Source organism: Mustela nivalis, assembly GCF_964662115.1.
Source record: "Mustela nivalis genome assembly, chromosome: 7".
In the NCBI taxonomy this organism is placed as follows: Eukaryota; Metazoa; Chordata; class Mammalia; order Carnivora; family Mustelidae; genus Mustela; species Mustela nivalis.
The window spans coordinates 2,509,565-2,525,420 of record NC_139026.1 but is presented as its reverse complement, the minus strand read 5'-3'; the positions used below and the strand labels follow the sequence as shown (position 1 = coordinate 2,525,420).

The 15,856-nt window shown below is 55.5% G+C and overlaps 1 protein-coding gene across 5 annotated transcripts in view; it reads left to right on the top strand.

The window, feature by feature from the left end:
* Positions 1–15,856, top strand: part of TBC1D22A (TBC1 domain family member 22A) — a 299,948-nt gene that overhangs the window by 268,235 nt on the left and 15,857 nt on the right. For 4 of the 5 annotated variants that reach the window (XM_082739615.1, XM_082739618.1, XM_082739617.1 and 1 more), the window contains one exon: positions 7,000–7,095. The exons of the other annotated variant lie outside the window; for it this stretch is intronic. In XM_082739615.1, the coding sequence (XP_082595741.1) occupies positions 7,000–7,095 (96 nt within the window). The remainder of the gene's footprint in view (positions 1–6,999; positions 7,096–15,856) is intronic. 5 annotated transcript variants of the gene reach the window in all.

Genomic DNA, 15,856 nt, shown 5'->3' with positions numbered 1-15,856 from the left:
CAAGATCTGTGTATGTCTTTGCTGTGCCTGGAATGAAAGTGCGCCTGACTTCTGTGTGGTTTGCGAAGATAATAAAGATCATGATGACTTAAGACCCTAAGTTAGGACACACGTTGACGTTTGCAGAGTAACTATTAAAATAGTAGAAACAATTCAGTGACCTTCAGAATCACTGGGGCTGTACAGTAAGGGGGAAATTACATCAGTCCAGCTGTAGACAGGGAAGAAAAATAATATAAAATAATATAAAAAATAAAATAATAAAAGAAGTGGAATAACTATAAATTTTAAAATGAGAAGATGCAGATGATTCTGAATGAATCTGAATCTGTTGGCAGGGGCTCCGCTCCACAGGGACCGTGTCTGGAGGTTTTAAAATCCAACACTGTACTAGTTATGAGACAAACATAAAGACGCAGAAAGAGAACAAGCAAAGGAGGAGAAAAACACACCCGGCAGGTTGTATCCGTCCCGACAACCAGGGACAGTCAGAAATGAACATTTTCAAACCACCATTTTCATTTTTATTTTTTAATTTTTGTAAAGATTTTATTTATTTATTTGACAGAGAGAGATCACAAGTAGGCAGAGTCAGGCAGAGAGAGAGGAGGAAGCAGGCTCCCTAATGAGCAGAGAGCCTGACGCGGGGCTCCATCCCAGGACCCTGAGATCATGACCTGAGCTGAAAGCAGAGGCTTTAACCCACTGAGCCACCCAGGCGCCACCCCCCCATTTTCATTTTTAAATTTAACTTAGTGTTTTTCAGCTCAGGCACGGTTAACATAATGTCACATGCGCTTCAGGTGCACAGCGTGTTTCCACTGTTCTGTACCTGTCTCTGCGCTTGTCGCGACACATGTGCGTCTTGTCCCCTGACTTCACCCCTCCTCCCACACACCGCCCCTCCGGCAACCTCCAGTTCTCTGCGTTTGAAGTCTGTTTTTCTCTCTCTTTCTTCTTTCTTTGTTTTGTGTTTGAATTCCACATGAATAAAATCATAGAATGTCTTTCTCCCGACTGGTTTCACTCAGCATGTGCCCTCTAGGCCCGTCCATGTTGCACGTGGCAAGATCTCGTTCTGTTTTACGGCTGAGTAACGTTCCATTCCATGTATACACCACATCTTGATCCCTGCATTTCTCTTTTTTTTTCTTTTTTTTTGAGATTTTGTTTATTTATTTGACAGAGATCACAAGCAGGCAGAGAGAGAGGAGGAAGCAGGCTTCCCGCTGAGCAGAGAGCCCGATGTGGGGCTCGATCCCAGGACCCTGGGATCATGACCTGAGCCGAAGGATGAGGCTTAACCCACTGAGCCACCCAGGTGCCGCCTACCCCTTCATTTCTTGATGGGCACTTGGGCTGCTTCCAGATCTGGGCTATTGTAAACAATACCGCAGGAAACACTGGGCGGGTGTATCTCTTTGAGCTAGTTTCTGTTTTCTTTGCTTAGTGCATTACTGGATCACAGACTAGTTCTATTTTTACTTTCTGAGGAGCCTCCATACTGTTTCCCACAGGGGCTGCGCTGATTTGCGTTCCTGTCCACAGTGCGTGAGGTTCCTTTTTCTCCGTATCTTTGCCAGCATTTGTTATTCTCGTGTTTTTGGTGTAGCCATTCTGACAGGTGTGAGGTGGTCTCTCATTGTGGTTTGGATTTGCAGGTCCCTGATGATGAGTGACGTGGGGCATCTTTTCATGTGTCTGTTGGCCGTCTGTGTGTCTTCTTTGGAGAAATGTCTGTTCAGTTGCATTGAACATTTTTAATTGGTTTATTTTTGTTTTTGGTGTTGAGTTGTATAAGTTCTTTATATATTTTAGATATTAACCTCTTATCCGATGTGCCATTGCAAATACCTTCTTCCATTTGGCAAGGCTGCCTTTTTGTTTTATGTTGGTTTCCTTTGGTGTGCAGAGGCTTTGTATTTTGGTGTAGTCTCAATAGTTTAATTTTGCTTTTGTTTCCCATGCCAGAGGAGACATGTCCAGAAAAATGTTTTTACGGCTGATGTCAAAGAGATTACTGCCTATGTTCCCCTCCCTCAGGAATTTAATGGTTTGAGGTCTCAACATTTAGGTCTTTAATTGACTTTAAGTTTATTTTTGTTAAAAACACTATTTTTATAAGTACCACGTGTTAACCAATTGTGCCACTGGAGCTCCAAAGCACTATTTTTAATAGTTACAAAAAATACAGGCTGCTTTGGGAAAATCTAACAAAAGATGCAACGTAACTGTACCTTGAAAACTATGAAACATTGTTAGAAATAATTAAAGAAGAGCTGAGTCAGTGGTACGTTGTACCGTGTTTGGGAGTCAGGACACTCTGTGTCGTAGAGATACGATTCCCCCCAATCGATCTACACATTCAATGCAATTCCGGTAAAATCCCAGGAAGCTTCTTGGAAGAATTGACAAACTGGCTGTAAAGGTTTCATGGAACTGCAGAATACTTAGGACAGACAAATCAACTTTGATAAGAGCAAAAATAGGTGACTAATGCTACCTAATTACTAGCTCTGTGGAGAAAGGGTAGTCTTTTCAACAAATCACAGGAACAGTTAGATATCCATGTTTATAAACCAAGGAACTTCAGCCCCTACCCTACACCATAGACAAAATGTACAACATTTTCTTAGAACATTTTTTGCTATAACGTAACTCAAAATGTATCGCAGAACTAAATGTAAAGCTTGAAGCGATTCCAGAAGAAACCCTTTATGCCCTTAGGTTAGGCGAAGATTTCTGAGAAATGACACCGAAAGCAGGACCCATGAAAGAGCAAAGGAATAGATTGAACTTCATCAAACTTTAAAATTCATGCTCTTCAAGAGTTAGTGTCAAGAGGGTAAAAGACGCGTTGTAGGCAGAAGTGTTTGTAAAGCATGCAGCCGACCAAAGGCCTGTATGTCGAGTGCACAGACCGTCGCTCCTGTCTCCGCAGTGAGAGACAGACAGCTCAGGGGAAACTGGAGAGACACCCCACCAAGAACGTCAAATAAGTACATTCGAGATGTTGGTCGTTAGAGAAGTGTAAATATGTAAATTAACACCATAGTGAGATCCTACCGCTCGCCTCTGAGGAGGGCTCATTTTAAAAATACTGACCGTTTCGTACATCGACAGTGGGGTGACCGAACCAGGACTCCGTCTGCTGCTGGTGGGAATGTCCAGTGGTGCAGACGCGCTGCAAATAGTCTGGCAGGGTCTCCAGAGTCTAAACTGATGCCGTGGGATCCAGCCGTCTGCTCCTCGGCAGCCGCGGAAGCCAAGTGAAGGCATCTATTCGTAGGAAGTCTGGTACGCCACGGGCACGGCAACCGAGTTTGTCGTGTCCCCACACTTGAAGCCACTCGTTGTCTGTCAACAGGCAAACAGCTCTGGCGAACAAGCTGTCACAGGTATTAATGGCACATTGCTGAGCAGTCGTAGGCGGTGGTCTTATAGCGGCATGACTGAGTCTCACGGCAGTAGTGTCGAGGCATGGTACCTGGACACGAAGTGCGTGCCAGATGGGTCTCTCTGCACAGAAGTGTAGGAAGGGTACGGGGTGCCTGAGTGGCTCAGGTAGTCAGGCACCTGCCTTCGGCTCAGGTCATAATCTCAGGGTCCTGGGATCGAGCCCCGCTTCAGGGCTCCCTGCTCAGCAGAGAGCCTGCTTCTCCTCTCTCTCTGCCTGCTTGTGTTCACTCTCTCTCTGTCAAATAAATAAAATCATAAAAAAAAAAAGTATAGGAAGTGTGAACTGTTGTTGTGACAAAAGTAGATCAATGATTGCCTGGGGACTAGGGGTTCTGAGGGGAGAGTGTGTAGACGGGCCTGAGGAAATTGCGGGTGATGGATAGGTTTATTCTCTTGATTGCGACGGTGGTTTCATCGGTACGGACATACATCAAAACCTAGCAATTATGTACTTTCAATATGTAAATGTATTGTTTGTCAGTTATAGCTCAACAGGAGCTGCTTAAAATAAATGAACCCAACCAAAGTTGATAAGTGTTATGGTCCTGCGACACCCCTGCCCCTCCTGGAAGACTTTAAGACAAAAGCATTACCTGATACAGGGGAAATCACATGAACTGACATTGATCAGCACACCAGGAAGATAAAATAATTTAAAACGTGTATGCATCTAATAACATAGTTTCCAAATATATAAAACAAAGATTGGTAGAACTAGAAGGAGAAATCAGATCCGCCATTGTAATGGGATTTTTACCACATTTCTGTTATTGATAGCTCACGAGGTGACAAAGTCAGCAAGTATTTATAGGAGACCTGAGCAACGTTATTGATTAAATTTCCCTAATGGACACATACGGGATATTGTATCCAAGGACTCTCAAATACATACTCTTAACACACACCTGGGGACAGTAGCTGGCGTTTACTTACTATTTACTGTGCTCCAGCATTATCCTAAGTATTTTATGTTGTTTAATTTACTTAGTCTTCATAATATTTCACAGATGAGGAACGGAGGCAGGGGAAAGCCAGATACTTTGTTTGATGACACAGCTAGTAAGTGGCAGAGCTGGGCTCAAACCAGGCCCCCGCTGTGCTTTTGATGGGTGAATGTGCTGCCTTATGGGGCATTTGTGGAAGCTAATTGTTTTCTCCTCCAAAAACCAAATCCAAACGAACAAAAGAATCCTCATCATGTAACTAACATTCTCTTTTTAAAGATTTATTTGAGAGAGAGAGAGGTGTGAGTGAGCTCACCGTGGGGGGAGGCAGGAGCGTGGGGCATGCGGAGAGAGAGGGAGGAGGCTCTCAGTCAGACTCAGGCTCTATCCTCTGACCCTGGCATCACGATCTGAGCTGATACAAAGAGTCAGATGCAAACCGACTGTGCCGTCCAGGCGCCCCTACATCACATGCTCCTGCGACACGACTGAGTTACAAGCCAGTCACCAAAAGAAGCTCAGAAGTCGAAACCAGATAAGCGTGAGCCACATATGTTTGTAGATTTTTAGTATATGTGCTGCCGAAGCGAGCACTCTCGATAGATTCTTAAAAAACATGCTAATAAGTAAGTTGTGGTTCAATCAAGTAAATCATAATCATAAAATAAGGCAGAACATTCGTAGTACTTAAGGATAGCAAAGATAGCATTCAGCTGTGCGACGTAGCAGACGTGGGCTCCTAGAAGACAGCGTGGAGCCTCAGATGCTGGCTTGTGTCGGAGATGAGGAAGAGCCAGACTGAACGAGCTAATCATCGTCCGTCTCACGTTCGAGAAAGGACCGGATGATTGAAACATAACTCGAAGTCATTCTGCGTCTGTGTATGTTAGAGTCCGTACAGGGTCCGCAGCAAAGCAGGGCCTGCCGGGAGCAGGAGGGCCGTGCTGAGGGCGACGGCGGAGGTGGAGGTAGTATGGAAGATTGGCAGGTCAACCCAGAAGTTGGTTCTTGGGAAACACGGACAAAATTAGTCCTGGGCACCATTGAGGACGGTGGTGAGGAAAGGCACACACAAGCGCGTTCGTTCCTAAGACTGTCCAGTAGGATGCGGCTACACATGCAGCAGCGATTTCAAGAAAAATGGGTTATTATGAACAAATTTGAAAACTTAGGTGACCGATTCTTAGAGAAAGAAAAATTTTCAAAAATATTGAAGGAGTCTGGGGAGTTAGAACTTGAGTCAGAGATCCACGTCTTTCCACCGGGAAAGCGACAGGCCTGGCATGTTCTCCAGGGGATCCCTAGCAAGCACACCGCGGGGCGATGTCCCAGTCTGGTACTGACTCTGAGCATGGAAGCGGAGAAAGAGGCAGGCACAGTCTTCACACTTGCGATGGACAGCGGCAGTTCAGGAAAGGCCGGCGGGGGGCCAGTCTCAGCGTAGACGTGGAAATCCTCTAAATGAAACATGAGCGAACGGGACCTAGCTGTGATGAAGCAGAATACGTTGTGGCCAGATTGAGTTTATCCGGGAATGCACGGTTGGCCTGACGTTAAGGAACCGAGTACGCTGGGGTCACTCATCGCGGGAACAGATGAGAGGGAAGTGACCTCATCCCCTCCGTTGGTGCAGGGAGAGCGTGGAGGGAGTTCTGGAAGCTGCCGCGGTGAGAACTAGTGCGTCAGGGCGAGTGTCCTGCCCTGCTCTGTGTTAACTATCCACCCGAAAGACTCAGGGCAAAGCCCAGGTGCTTATCGGGGCTGAGGCGTGCAGAGCCGCGGTCCCTGCGGTCCCTGCGAGGTGACGGCGTGTAGGGCAGGGGCATGCCTGCACCGTGGCAGCCCAGGGCAGCGACGTGAAGTCCGACCGGGCCGCAGTGTGTGTCCTCCCTTCCAGCTCTGCGCCGCCAGGGCAGCCACACCCCTGCTCTGCCGCCTTCTGTGATTTACGCGTTTGAACCATGGCTTACTTGGTAGCTTTTCTGAAAGATTAGAAGCGTGTGGCTCACTGGGATTCTGTCTTTTATCTTTGGTTGTTGGTCTGTAACTCAATTGTGTTTTAAGAGGAACGGGAAAAGCCGAGTTTTGAGAAGCCGGTTGCAGAAGCTGGGAGCGCACGCCTGAACTAGGGCCAGCACGGGAGGAGGGGTGCCCCGAAGAGGGGGCGAGCGGAACCCACTGCGGGAGGGGCTGTTCACCCGGTGAGGAGCCTCCTCCCCGCCCCACCGGTTCCAGGTTCCAGGTGGCTTTGTTTCCCTGGGGGCGCCCTCTCGAGCCAGGACCGGAGTTGAGCCCCGGCCAGTGACCCGGCCCCTGCGGGCAGGTGTCCTCCCTGGGTCCTGGCCCAGAATGCGGGCTCGTCGGTCTGCCTTGTCATTGCCGGCCGTCATCTGTGCAGGAGGGCAGGAGAGACAGCCTGTCCCTCCTCGTCAGGAGCATGTACCGATGGGAAGGAACCAGAGGAGGAGAAGCGAGCAAGTCACGTGGGCGTTGTCCTGTCTGAGCACCCTGGGGCTCTGCCTGGCGGGGGACGCTGGGCACCGGTGGCCGCGGGCACGTGTGGGCGTACTCACGTCCCCTGTGTTCTCTCTTGCAGTCTGAACCCGATGGCTTCTCTCATTTCCACCTGTATGTCTGCGCTGCTTTCCTGGTGAGATGGAGGAAGGAGGTTCTGGAGGAGAGGGACTTCCAGGTACGCCCGCGCCTCTCAAGGCCTGCGCTTGATGCTCTCCTGCGGGACACTCACGACACTGTCCTTCTGGGGCTGTCGGAGTCGCGACTCTGACGTCGTTCCGGGGCTGTCTGAGTCACGACACTGACCTCTCACCGTTGCCAAGCTCGGCCAACCCAGCCTGACGCGCGGCCCTTTGCCAGCCTCCCAGAGGCGCTTCCTGAGCCCAAGTGTGTCCTCGACAGCACAGCCCCGAGGGGTGGCTGCAGGCTGTGATGTGTTACGGGAGGTGCCGGTGCCGGGCTCTGAGCAGACTGCCGCTTGGCAGCTGTGTGACTCGGGCGTGTCGCTTAGCCTCTCTGGGCACTTCCCTCAGCGACTCGTTGGCTCTGTGCTCAACTAAGGGGCTCCTTGGGGCCGAGTCCCCAGCCCCTCCCCCACAAATGTGCCTCCAGGGGTGGCCTGAGTACCATGGGGGTGTTGACCCCTTCAAAGGGTGCTCTCCACAGGGCCCCCAGAGGTCTCAGCCCTTCTGCTGGTGACCCGGGAAGACGGGGACTCAGGTACACGGATGGGAGCGTCAACGGTGGGGACCAGGGACCCCGGGCTCCGCCCACCTGGCTAGGGACACTCTCTGGCCACTTGACCTCCTTGAGACACTTGGCTGTTAGGTCAGGGATGACTAGGAGGCCCTATGTCTGGGGTCACCGTGAGGTGGCTCTGGACAGTCTGCTTGGCCTTGTGGCGCCCGGTTCCTTGTGGGAGGTTTGGGGTAACTGTGCTGGCTGAGCCGGAGGCTGGCCCGTGGAGAGCCTGGCTGCTTCTCTGAGGGAGAGGGGCACAGCTTCCCTGGTGCACAGCGGCCAGCCATGCTGTGACCCCAGCCCACACATGCTGCTGTGCTTGGGCTGACTCCCTGAGCGTCTGCTGGGGGACAGGTGATAGAGGGAACCGGGGCTCTCCCCAGTGACCCTGTGTAGGACTCTCATCACCTCCCTCCTGGGCTCTGCTTTGTGGGGGGAGGTGAGAACGTGGGTTAACCGGGGTTCATGACCCTGGGGGCTGCGTGAGAACATGCTAGAGTGGGAGGCTTGTCACCGCCCCCAGGGGTCATTCTTGAGGCCTGACCCTCGGCAGCCTGAGCCACATGTGCCTGGGAAATGGACCTTGAGTCCAGGTTGGGGACTCGTGACCAATGAGCCGCCTTATAAAGGGGCTTTGCTGCTCTGCCACCATCTCCTCCCCTGCTCCCCAGACTGGGACGTGCCGCCAGGATCCCCTTCCCGGGTCATGGGAGGGTGCCAGGCAGCTTGTGCTCGTGGGCGTGTAGTGCCGTAAGGGGTTGACGCAGAGCTGTTACCCCCTGGGCTGGGGGACCAGGGGTGGGAACAGCCCTGCAGGTGAGGGACCTGGGTGAGGTCGGGGGAGGCCAGCCCCGGGACGGTGGGGCCTCCCGTCTTCCCACTCTTCACACAAGAGCCCTTTGAGGGGGCGGCCCGGGGTCTGCCACGGGGCAGGTGACCCCTGGAGGCAGCGTTCCTGGTGGTCTGGAAGATGTGTCGCCAAGTCCCATGGATCCTTAGTGCGCCGCGTTTTCCCAGTGCGGGAGCCCCGTGTGGCGCTGGCTGCAGACGTTGCCCGGTGCTAGTGGGGGGTTTGCGTGGGGAGCGGCCCGGAGCGGCTGCCGGCCTTCTCAGGTGCCGCTCCCGAGCTTGTGGTTCGCGGGGCCAGGGGATGAGTGGAGCCCGTGCAGAGCACGGGGAGGACCCGGGGCATCAGTGTCGCGGGGTTGGATGAGCTCCTGGTGCGAAGGAGGCAGCAGGTTGTGGAGGACTGAGGTGAGTGGGGGAGGACACAGGAGCGCAGAAACTAAAGAGCCTTTGGCGTCCTGGTGAGTGTGGGGAATCGTGTTTGTAATCCCACGTTTTAGGACAGCCAGTGCACCCAGGAAGGACAGCCCGCGGGACTGAGATCAAGACCCCAAGTCTCCAGCAGGAGAACATACCCGGCACGAGGCTTTAGAAGCCCCCATGCGCACTCTGCAGACCTGTAATGTGCCCCTTGGGAAACAGCGTTGCTTTACGTCATTTTCATAGGAGCAGAGTCCCTGCCCGAGGAGAGCGGCTCCCAGAAGCAGGGAGACTCCCTTGGTGTCCATCGGGGCCCTGCGGCGGGTGCTGGGGCAGGGGCGATGGGCTGTGCCCGCTGTGTTCGGTTTCCCTGAACTCGGGCAGGCGGTGTACCTTGGCTTTGGAGGCTCTCCCGGGCCGGTCCAGCACAGCCCTTGGGGCCCTCCCTCTGGGCCAGGCCCTGCGCAGTCTGTCCCCAGACTCCATTCCCCTGATGTGTGTGGGCTGGCTGGGGGTGACGGTGCTGGGCCCGGGACAGGGGGCTGTGGGGCTGGGGCAGGAGCCTGCCACAGAGGCATAGAGCAGGGCGGGGAGCCCAGGCCAGGGCCTCGCGGAGGACAGCCTGCTCTGCAGCTGGGAGCATGTTGAGTGCAAGGGCCTGGGGGTGGGGGCTAGGTTGGGGTGGCCGTCAGGAGACAGCCTAAGAAGGACAGAGCCAGGGAGGACTCCTGGTCTTTCCTAACACCTAACACGGTGTCCCGAGGGCTGCAGGCATGGGGAAGAGGCCCGGGATGCAGCCCCAGAAGGACTTTGGGGCAAGGAGCCCTGAGGGAGGGGTGAGGGGAACAGACTCAGGGGACGGCAGCCAGGACCTAGGGACCTTACGACATGCCGGGGGAGGGGTGGCCATGGGCAGGGGACACAGACCGGAAGGAAACAGGGCTGGCAGGATTCCCATCAGGCCGTGATGAGGAAATGTTAAACAGAGCAGGGGGGTTTGATGTCACACGTGGTCCGAGCAGCGCCTCTGGGCTTCTTGATGGGACGGAAGCTTCGGGGAGGGTGGGCCCAGGGCTCCTTCACTGAGGCCTTGATCTGTGTGCTGCTCTGTCTGTAGGTTAGACTTGAATTCAGAACCGCATGAAACAGACTCAGATGAAGCAAGCGCAGGGGGAGACACAGCGGGTCTGATCGGGAGCAGGGGGAGGTTATGGCGAGTCTAGATGCAGAGGCCGGGGCGGCCCGAGAGCTCTGGGCGGTGAGAGCTGTGCAGACCGCGGTCGCGTCTTCCACGTTTCTGTGGAACATTTGCAGACCTCAGCAGTGAATGTCCAAGTCTGGAAAGCTGGAGTGACGCGGGCTGTATTTGCTGAGCGTGACCCTTTCCGGCGAGATGCTGGCGAAGTTGAAACGGAAGAATCGGGCACGTAGGGGTTGTGGAGGCCGCGCAGGAAGAAAGTGACCCCGGAAACACGGAGTGGCTTTTAGGGGGGCACAGGCAGCTGAGCGCCTGACTCGGTTTTGGCTCTGGTTGATCTCAGGGTTGTGGGATCGAGCCCCATGTCCGGCTCCGTGCTCGGGGTGAAGGCGGTTTGAGGTGGTCTCTCTGCCCTTCCCCCACTCATCCTCACGGGCTCGCTCCCTCGGGTGAGAAATAAATGAGCCTCACTCCCCCAAATAAACCTTACCAAAAAAACAAAACATAACAAAAAAACGCTTGAGACGTGATGAACACAAACTCTCAGCCAGCGTACTTTTATTATGTAAAAACATTAAAAATATACTAACCCTTTAACTCAAGAAGTCAGCTCCGGAAAAGTAAAGTCAACATGGGATAAAGGTGGTAAAGGGTTAGTACACATAAATGAAGGGTCAGGAAATGGGGCTGGTGATAGAGCTAAGAACATCTTGGATGCCTGGGGGGCTCCGCTGTTAAGTGTCTGCCTTCAGCTCAGGTCGTGATCCCAGGATCCTGGGATCGAGTCCCGTGTCGGGCTCCTTGCTCAGCAGGGAGTCTGCTTCTCCCTCTGCCTCTGCCTGCCATTCCCCTGCTAGTGCTCGCTCGCTCTCTGACAAATAAATGAAGTCTTAAAAAAAAAAAGCATCTCACTTAGAAGGCACGCACAGATGTCAGTGAAGCAGGCAGTCTTTACCGCAGACCCGGACACGCGGGTGCAAACAGCTGTCCTCCTGGGTTTTGGGAAGGCCGAGTGCAGAGATTTAGGGAGCATAGAAAACGCCGGAATTGCCGCAAGATGAAGGGAAAAAACAACCCTTGGACTGGACCCATAATTTTTCGGTAAGTTCCAACGTTTTCCGAAGTCTTACCTTTAAATACAATTCTGAGGTCAGAACCCGTCTTTCCAGTGAGTTCTCTCAAACATGCCAAGAACCTGTTGCCGTGTGCCCTGAGACTTGCAGAGGGGGATGGAGAACCGGCCTCTGTTGCTCAGAGCCGCCTGCCCGGGCGCTTCCCTCCTGTCGGCCCATCTCACTCCGGATCATTACTGACCTCTGTCTGTTCTGTGTGTCTGTCTGCACGCCGAGCTGACCGTGTGCACCGCTGCGCGGTGAGGGCCCGTCCCGGCCCTGCTCACGGGGCTCCCTCGGCCCCGACCCAGCGCCTGACCCAGGAAGGCAGGAACGTCAGCTGGGTTGAGGAGAGGAATTCTGCATTTATTCATATGAAGGGCAGCCCCTGCAAGAGTGAAATTAGAATCTAGTTCCGCTTCACGGTAGAAATACCAATATCCTTGCTAAAGTAGCAGCAGATTTAACCTGTTAATAGATTAAATAAAAATATTCCGTTGAAAAGTTTCCCAGGAATTCTGAGCTGATCTGCTCTTGACAAATCCTTGGGTGTCGGGACCCCACGTTTTCGGGGCTCCCTTAGAGAGGCTCATGAGCCTCGGCATAGGGTCCTCCTCATGGCCAAGGTCTGTCACCACAGCATGGCAGAGATGGGCGGCTGGTCTGTCGGGGGAAGGTGCCCAGGAGGAGAGGGAGGGGAGCGGGCTGCAGGCTCCTTGTGCCCTCCCCACAGGAGCCACGCAGAGCGGAGCCTCGTCTCTGCCCTGGGAAGCCCGGAAGACACCGAGAGCCCAGGGTTTTCAGTGGGGGCAGGTCACCGAGATGGTAGATTCCAGAAGCAAAGCTGGTGCTTACTGTAAATGCTGTACCAGCGGTGTCCGGGGGCTGGCACGGAGCCCCAGCTTTCCCATGGAGGGATCACCTCAAGAGCATGTTCCGGATGCCAGCCAAGGGTCAGCCCTGCGGCCAGCCCCTCATGAGCCACATCTGCTGCACTAATGCTTCTGCTCGCTGCTGGTGGAACGTCCTAGCTGTCAGCCAGGGGCATCAGTCTCACGGTTTAACTGTAGTGGCTTTTCCTGCATTTAATTGTGAAAAAACAACTCTACCCTAACACAGAACTAAAAGAATCCTTATCTCAACACGCTGAAGATGTCTGTGGTCAGTAGCCAGCGATATGCAGGGGACACTGCGGACTGTCCCCTCCGCATTGGCAGCACGCGCCTGTCTGGGGTACGATGGGTCCGTGTTCAGCAGAGGCTCCGGGCTCCTGCCCCGTCCGGTGCGCGCAGACACACACACGCCAGGGACATGAAGAATAGGTTTTCTGGACGCGGGACTCTCCAGGGAGTGAGCTCACACCCGTACTGGTGTTTGCTGTGAAGGCCCCTGCCGCTTCCGCTGGGGGAGGCCCGGAGCCTGGCGCAGGGTGGAGGAGGAAGGGGTCTGAGCAGGTGGGGGTGCGTCAGAGACCCTTTGCCTGAGCGAGGACCCCCGAACCCCACAGTGAAGCAGAGCAGACAGACGGACCTGGCGTGCGGCCCGGCTGGTCTGAGCCCGGCTCTCGGTGGAGCAGGAGTGAGAGCGAAGCGCCCCCGCTCTGGGGTCAGCCGTGGTGCGACACGGTGTGCCGCACCCCTCCCTGCGGTGTGCACGGATGACGGCCAGAGTCCAGGGCCCAACCCGAGAAGATGCCGGCTCTCTGGAGGGACCGCGGTCAGCACAGCCTTGCCGCCGTGAATGTCTGTTCCTCTGAAGTGCATCCTCCGAGGTCAGAGGCAGTGGAAACCAGGAAGGGACGCCCTGACCGGCCCCGATGGAGTCCCCGTTTGTGGAATACGGAGAGCTCGTGTGACTCGCTGACGGAGGGCGGCGGCGGTTGGTCCCCAGGAGAATTCATGCAGCTGTGCGGCGGGCTCGTGCGGCGCTCGGGTCGGTCGTGAGGAATTGAGGTGGGAAACGGACGGCACCGGGACATCAGCGGCACCCTCCACAGGGGAGGCCTGCGCTGGCCGGCGGGCTCCTGCCTTCCCGCGGGGTGACAGCATCAGTAACTTAGTCCGGAGCCTTGCCTGCACCCGGTAATGCCCCTTGTTGATGGTTTTGTGAAAACAGCCCGACCACACCCTGCGTATCCGGGGTGAGGAGGACGGGTCTCTTGCTGCCTGCAGTGTTCACAGCTGCCCCCAGTCCTGTCCTCAGAGCCTGGCTCCGATGTGGGGACGCGCTCCCAGCACATGCCGTGCGAGGGAAAAGCAGGGTCTGAACTTACACGTCTGTGTGTGTCTGTGTGTAGGTGTGTCTCATCTACACACGCATGTGTGTACGGCACATCTGCATGTGCCGGCACGAGACACGGGTGCCCAGCCACAGGGAAACACGCACGTGGCACGCACGCGTGCATCAACTCTGCACATGCGGGACACACATGCCGATCGACGTGTCTGTGTAGATACAAGGGTGGCTGGAGTGTGCTTGTGTTCCGTGCACACACACAAGACGGAACAGAAGCAGGTCACAGCGTGAGCCTTACTGAGTCTTGGTCAGGGCCATTCTGCATAACTTCTTTCTTATTTGAACTTCTGAAACATCTTCCACGTTCTCTCACTATGGGGTCAACGGAGCTTTCCCCTTGGGTTCGTTCCCAGGTGAAGGGGGAGAGACCGCTCGGGAGGGGTCCGGCCTGGAGCCAGTGCTCAGGGGCGCTGGCCTCTGCGACCTGGGCCCTTTCTTGATCCCACAGCAGGGGTCCCTCTGTAGTGGGATCCCTGTGGCCCCGTGTGTTGCTCAGCTCACGCACACGTGTGGCTGCTCACACCCCTGCGGTCCTCAAAGGCGAGAAGCACGTGCTGCCCTCCGAGGACCCTCGGTGACACATGGCGCCCGTGTGTGTTGGGGTGGGGATGGCTGCTCCCTGAAAGGAGGACCTTGGGGAGAAGGTGAAAGGTCGAACGGTGGCGTGAAGAGGGAGGAGCCTAGACTCTGGCCACCACCCCCCACGCCCCAGAACAGTTTCTGAAGCTGCTTGCGGGCTGTTGAGACCATCCCTTTCCTTTGGCCAAGGTACCGCGATGGGGCCTTCTTGTCCGCTGCACAGCCAGCCTGTGGGGTGCGCTCTCTGTTGGGTGGGGCTTCTCTGTGCCCTGTCACCTGTCCCCTTCCATGGGGTAGGGTGGATGAGGTCATCTCTCGCAGCTGTGCGGCATCCCTGTCCAGACTGGGCCGCAGTCCAGGATGTGACCTTTGAGCCCCTGCCCGGCGCAGCCCTGCACTGGGCATGCCTCCCGGGGTGCACCCCTGCAGACCTCAGAGATCTGTGGTCAGGAACGGCTTTGTGGGGCGTCTCGGACTGAGAGACAGAAATGCAGCAGCAGCACCCAAAGCCTGCGCTTCTCGGAGCCCTTGTGGGGCCCGGCGTGCAGGAGTGACCCGAGGTGGCCTCCCTGTGGCCTGTCCGCCAGCCGTGGGGGCCCCGGTGCTCCCCTGGCCATAGCCTCACGGGCAGCCTCAGAGCAGACGCTCCTGAACTCGCACCTGTGTCTGCTTGGCCTCCGGGCCTTGGGCTCAGCTCTAGCTTTAGAAGTCCCTGCGGAGGCAGGTGGAGGGAAGCCGCGTGCACACGCCTGGGAGGGCTGTCCCATCTCCGGGGGACGGCTGTGTGCGGCTGCCCAGGACGTGCCAGCCCCTCCAGGAGGCTGCTGACTGTCCCTGTGGGTCCTGCCAGCTCAGGCCTCTGGGAGGCCTGGGGTGGCGCCTCTGTCCGTTTTGGGCCATCCCACTGTCCCCTTTGCCTGGAAGTCGGAAAGGTCAGAGTCCGTGCAGACGCTCCGGGCGGTTTTCCTCCCCACGTGGGGCGGTGGAAGGACGCGCGGCACCCGCTGCTCTGCCCACCTTCACGTGGGGCTCCGTCGTGCTCGCGGACAAGTCCTTGCTGCCCACGTCCCCGGCGCACGCATGCCCCCTCCAGCTGATGAGTTCGCGGGCCAGACGCGGCCCCACGCAGGGGTCCGGACTCCATCAAACCGGATCCGTCCCGCAGTGCTGGGCGCCCCGCGGCGGACGGATGGTTCCGCGCGGTTTGCGTTCCATCCTGTGTTCGTCTGAAGCAGCAAATGTCACGAAATGCCAGAGTAAAGATCAATTGTCTCTTTTTTGATCATTTCAAGACATTTTAAAGACAAAATCAGGTCAATTGAAAGCAAATCTTCCCATGGACTGTTGTGCTGTCGTGCGCTCCTGTGGATGGCTGTGTGTGTGTGAGGGTGGGGCCTGTGTGGCCGTGTGTGGTTGTGTGTGGTGTGGGGCTTGTGTGTCTGTGTCTGCTGCGTGGCCCTGTGTGCTGTGGAGCCGTGCCCAGGCCGAGGGGCGTGTGGGGCCTCCACCCACCAACCCGGAAGGGGAGGCGGGACGGTGAAGGGACAGTTTGGGAGCATCAGGCCTCCGTTTCCTTGTCACAGGGGGACAGCAGGTATACCCTGCCGTCTGAGCTCATGCGGTTGCTGGAGGGGTGCGTGAGGCCACGGACGGAGGAGGGGCTCGGAGCTGCTGTGCACACGCATGCGCACGCGGAGTCTCTGACCAACCCAGCCGGGGAAGGAATCGGTCCCGGCTTTTCATCTGAA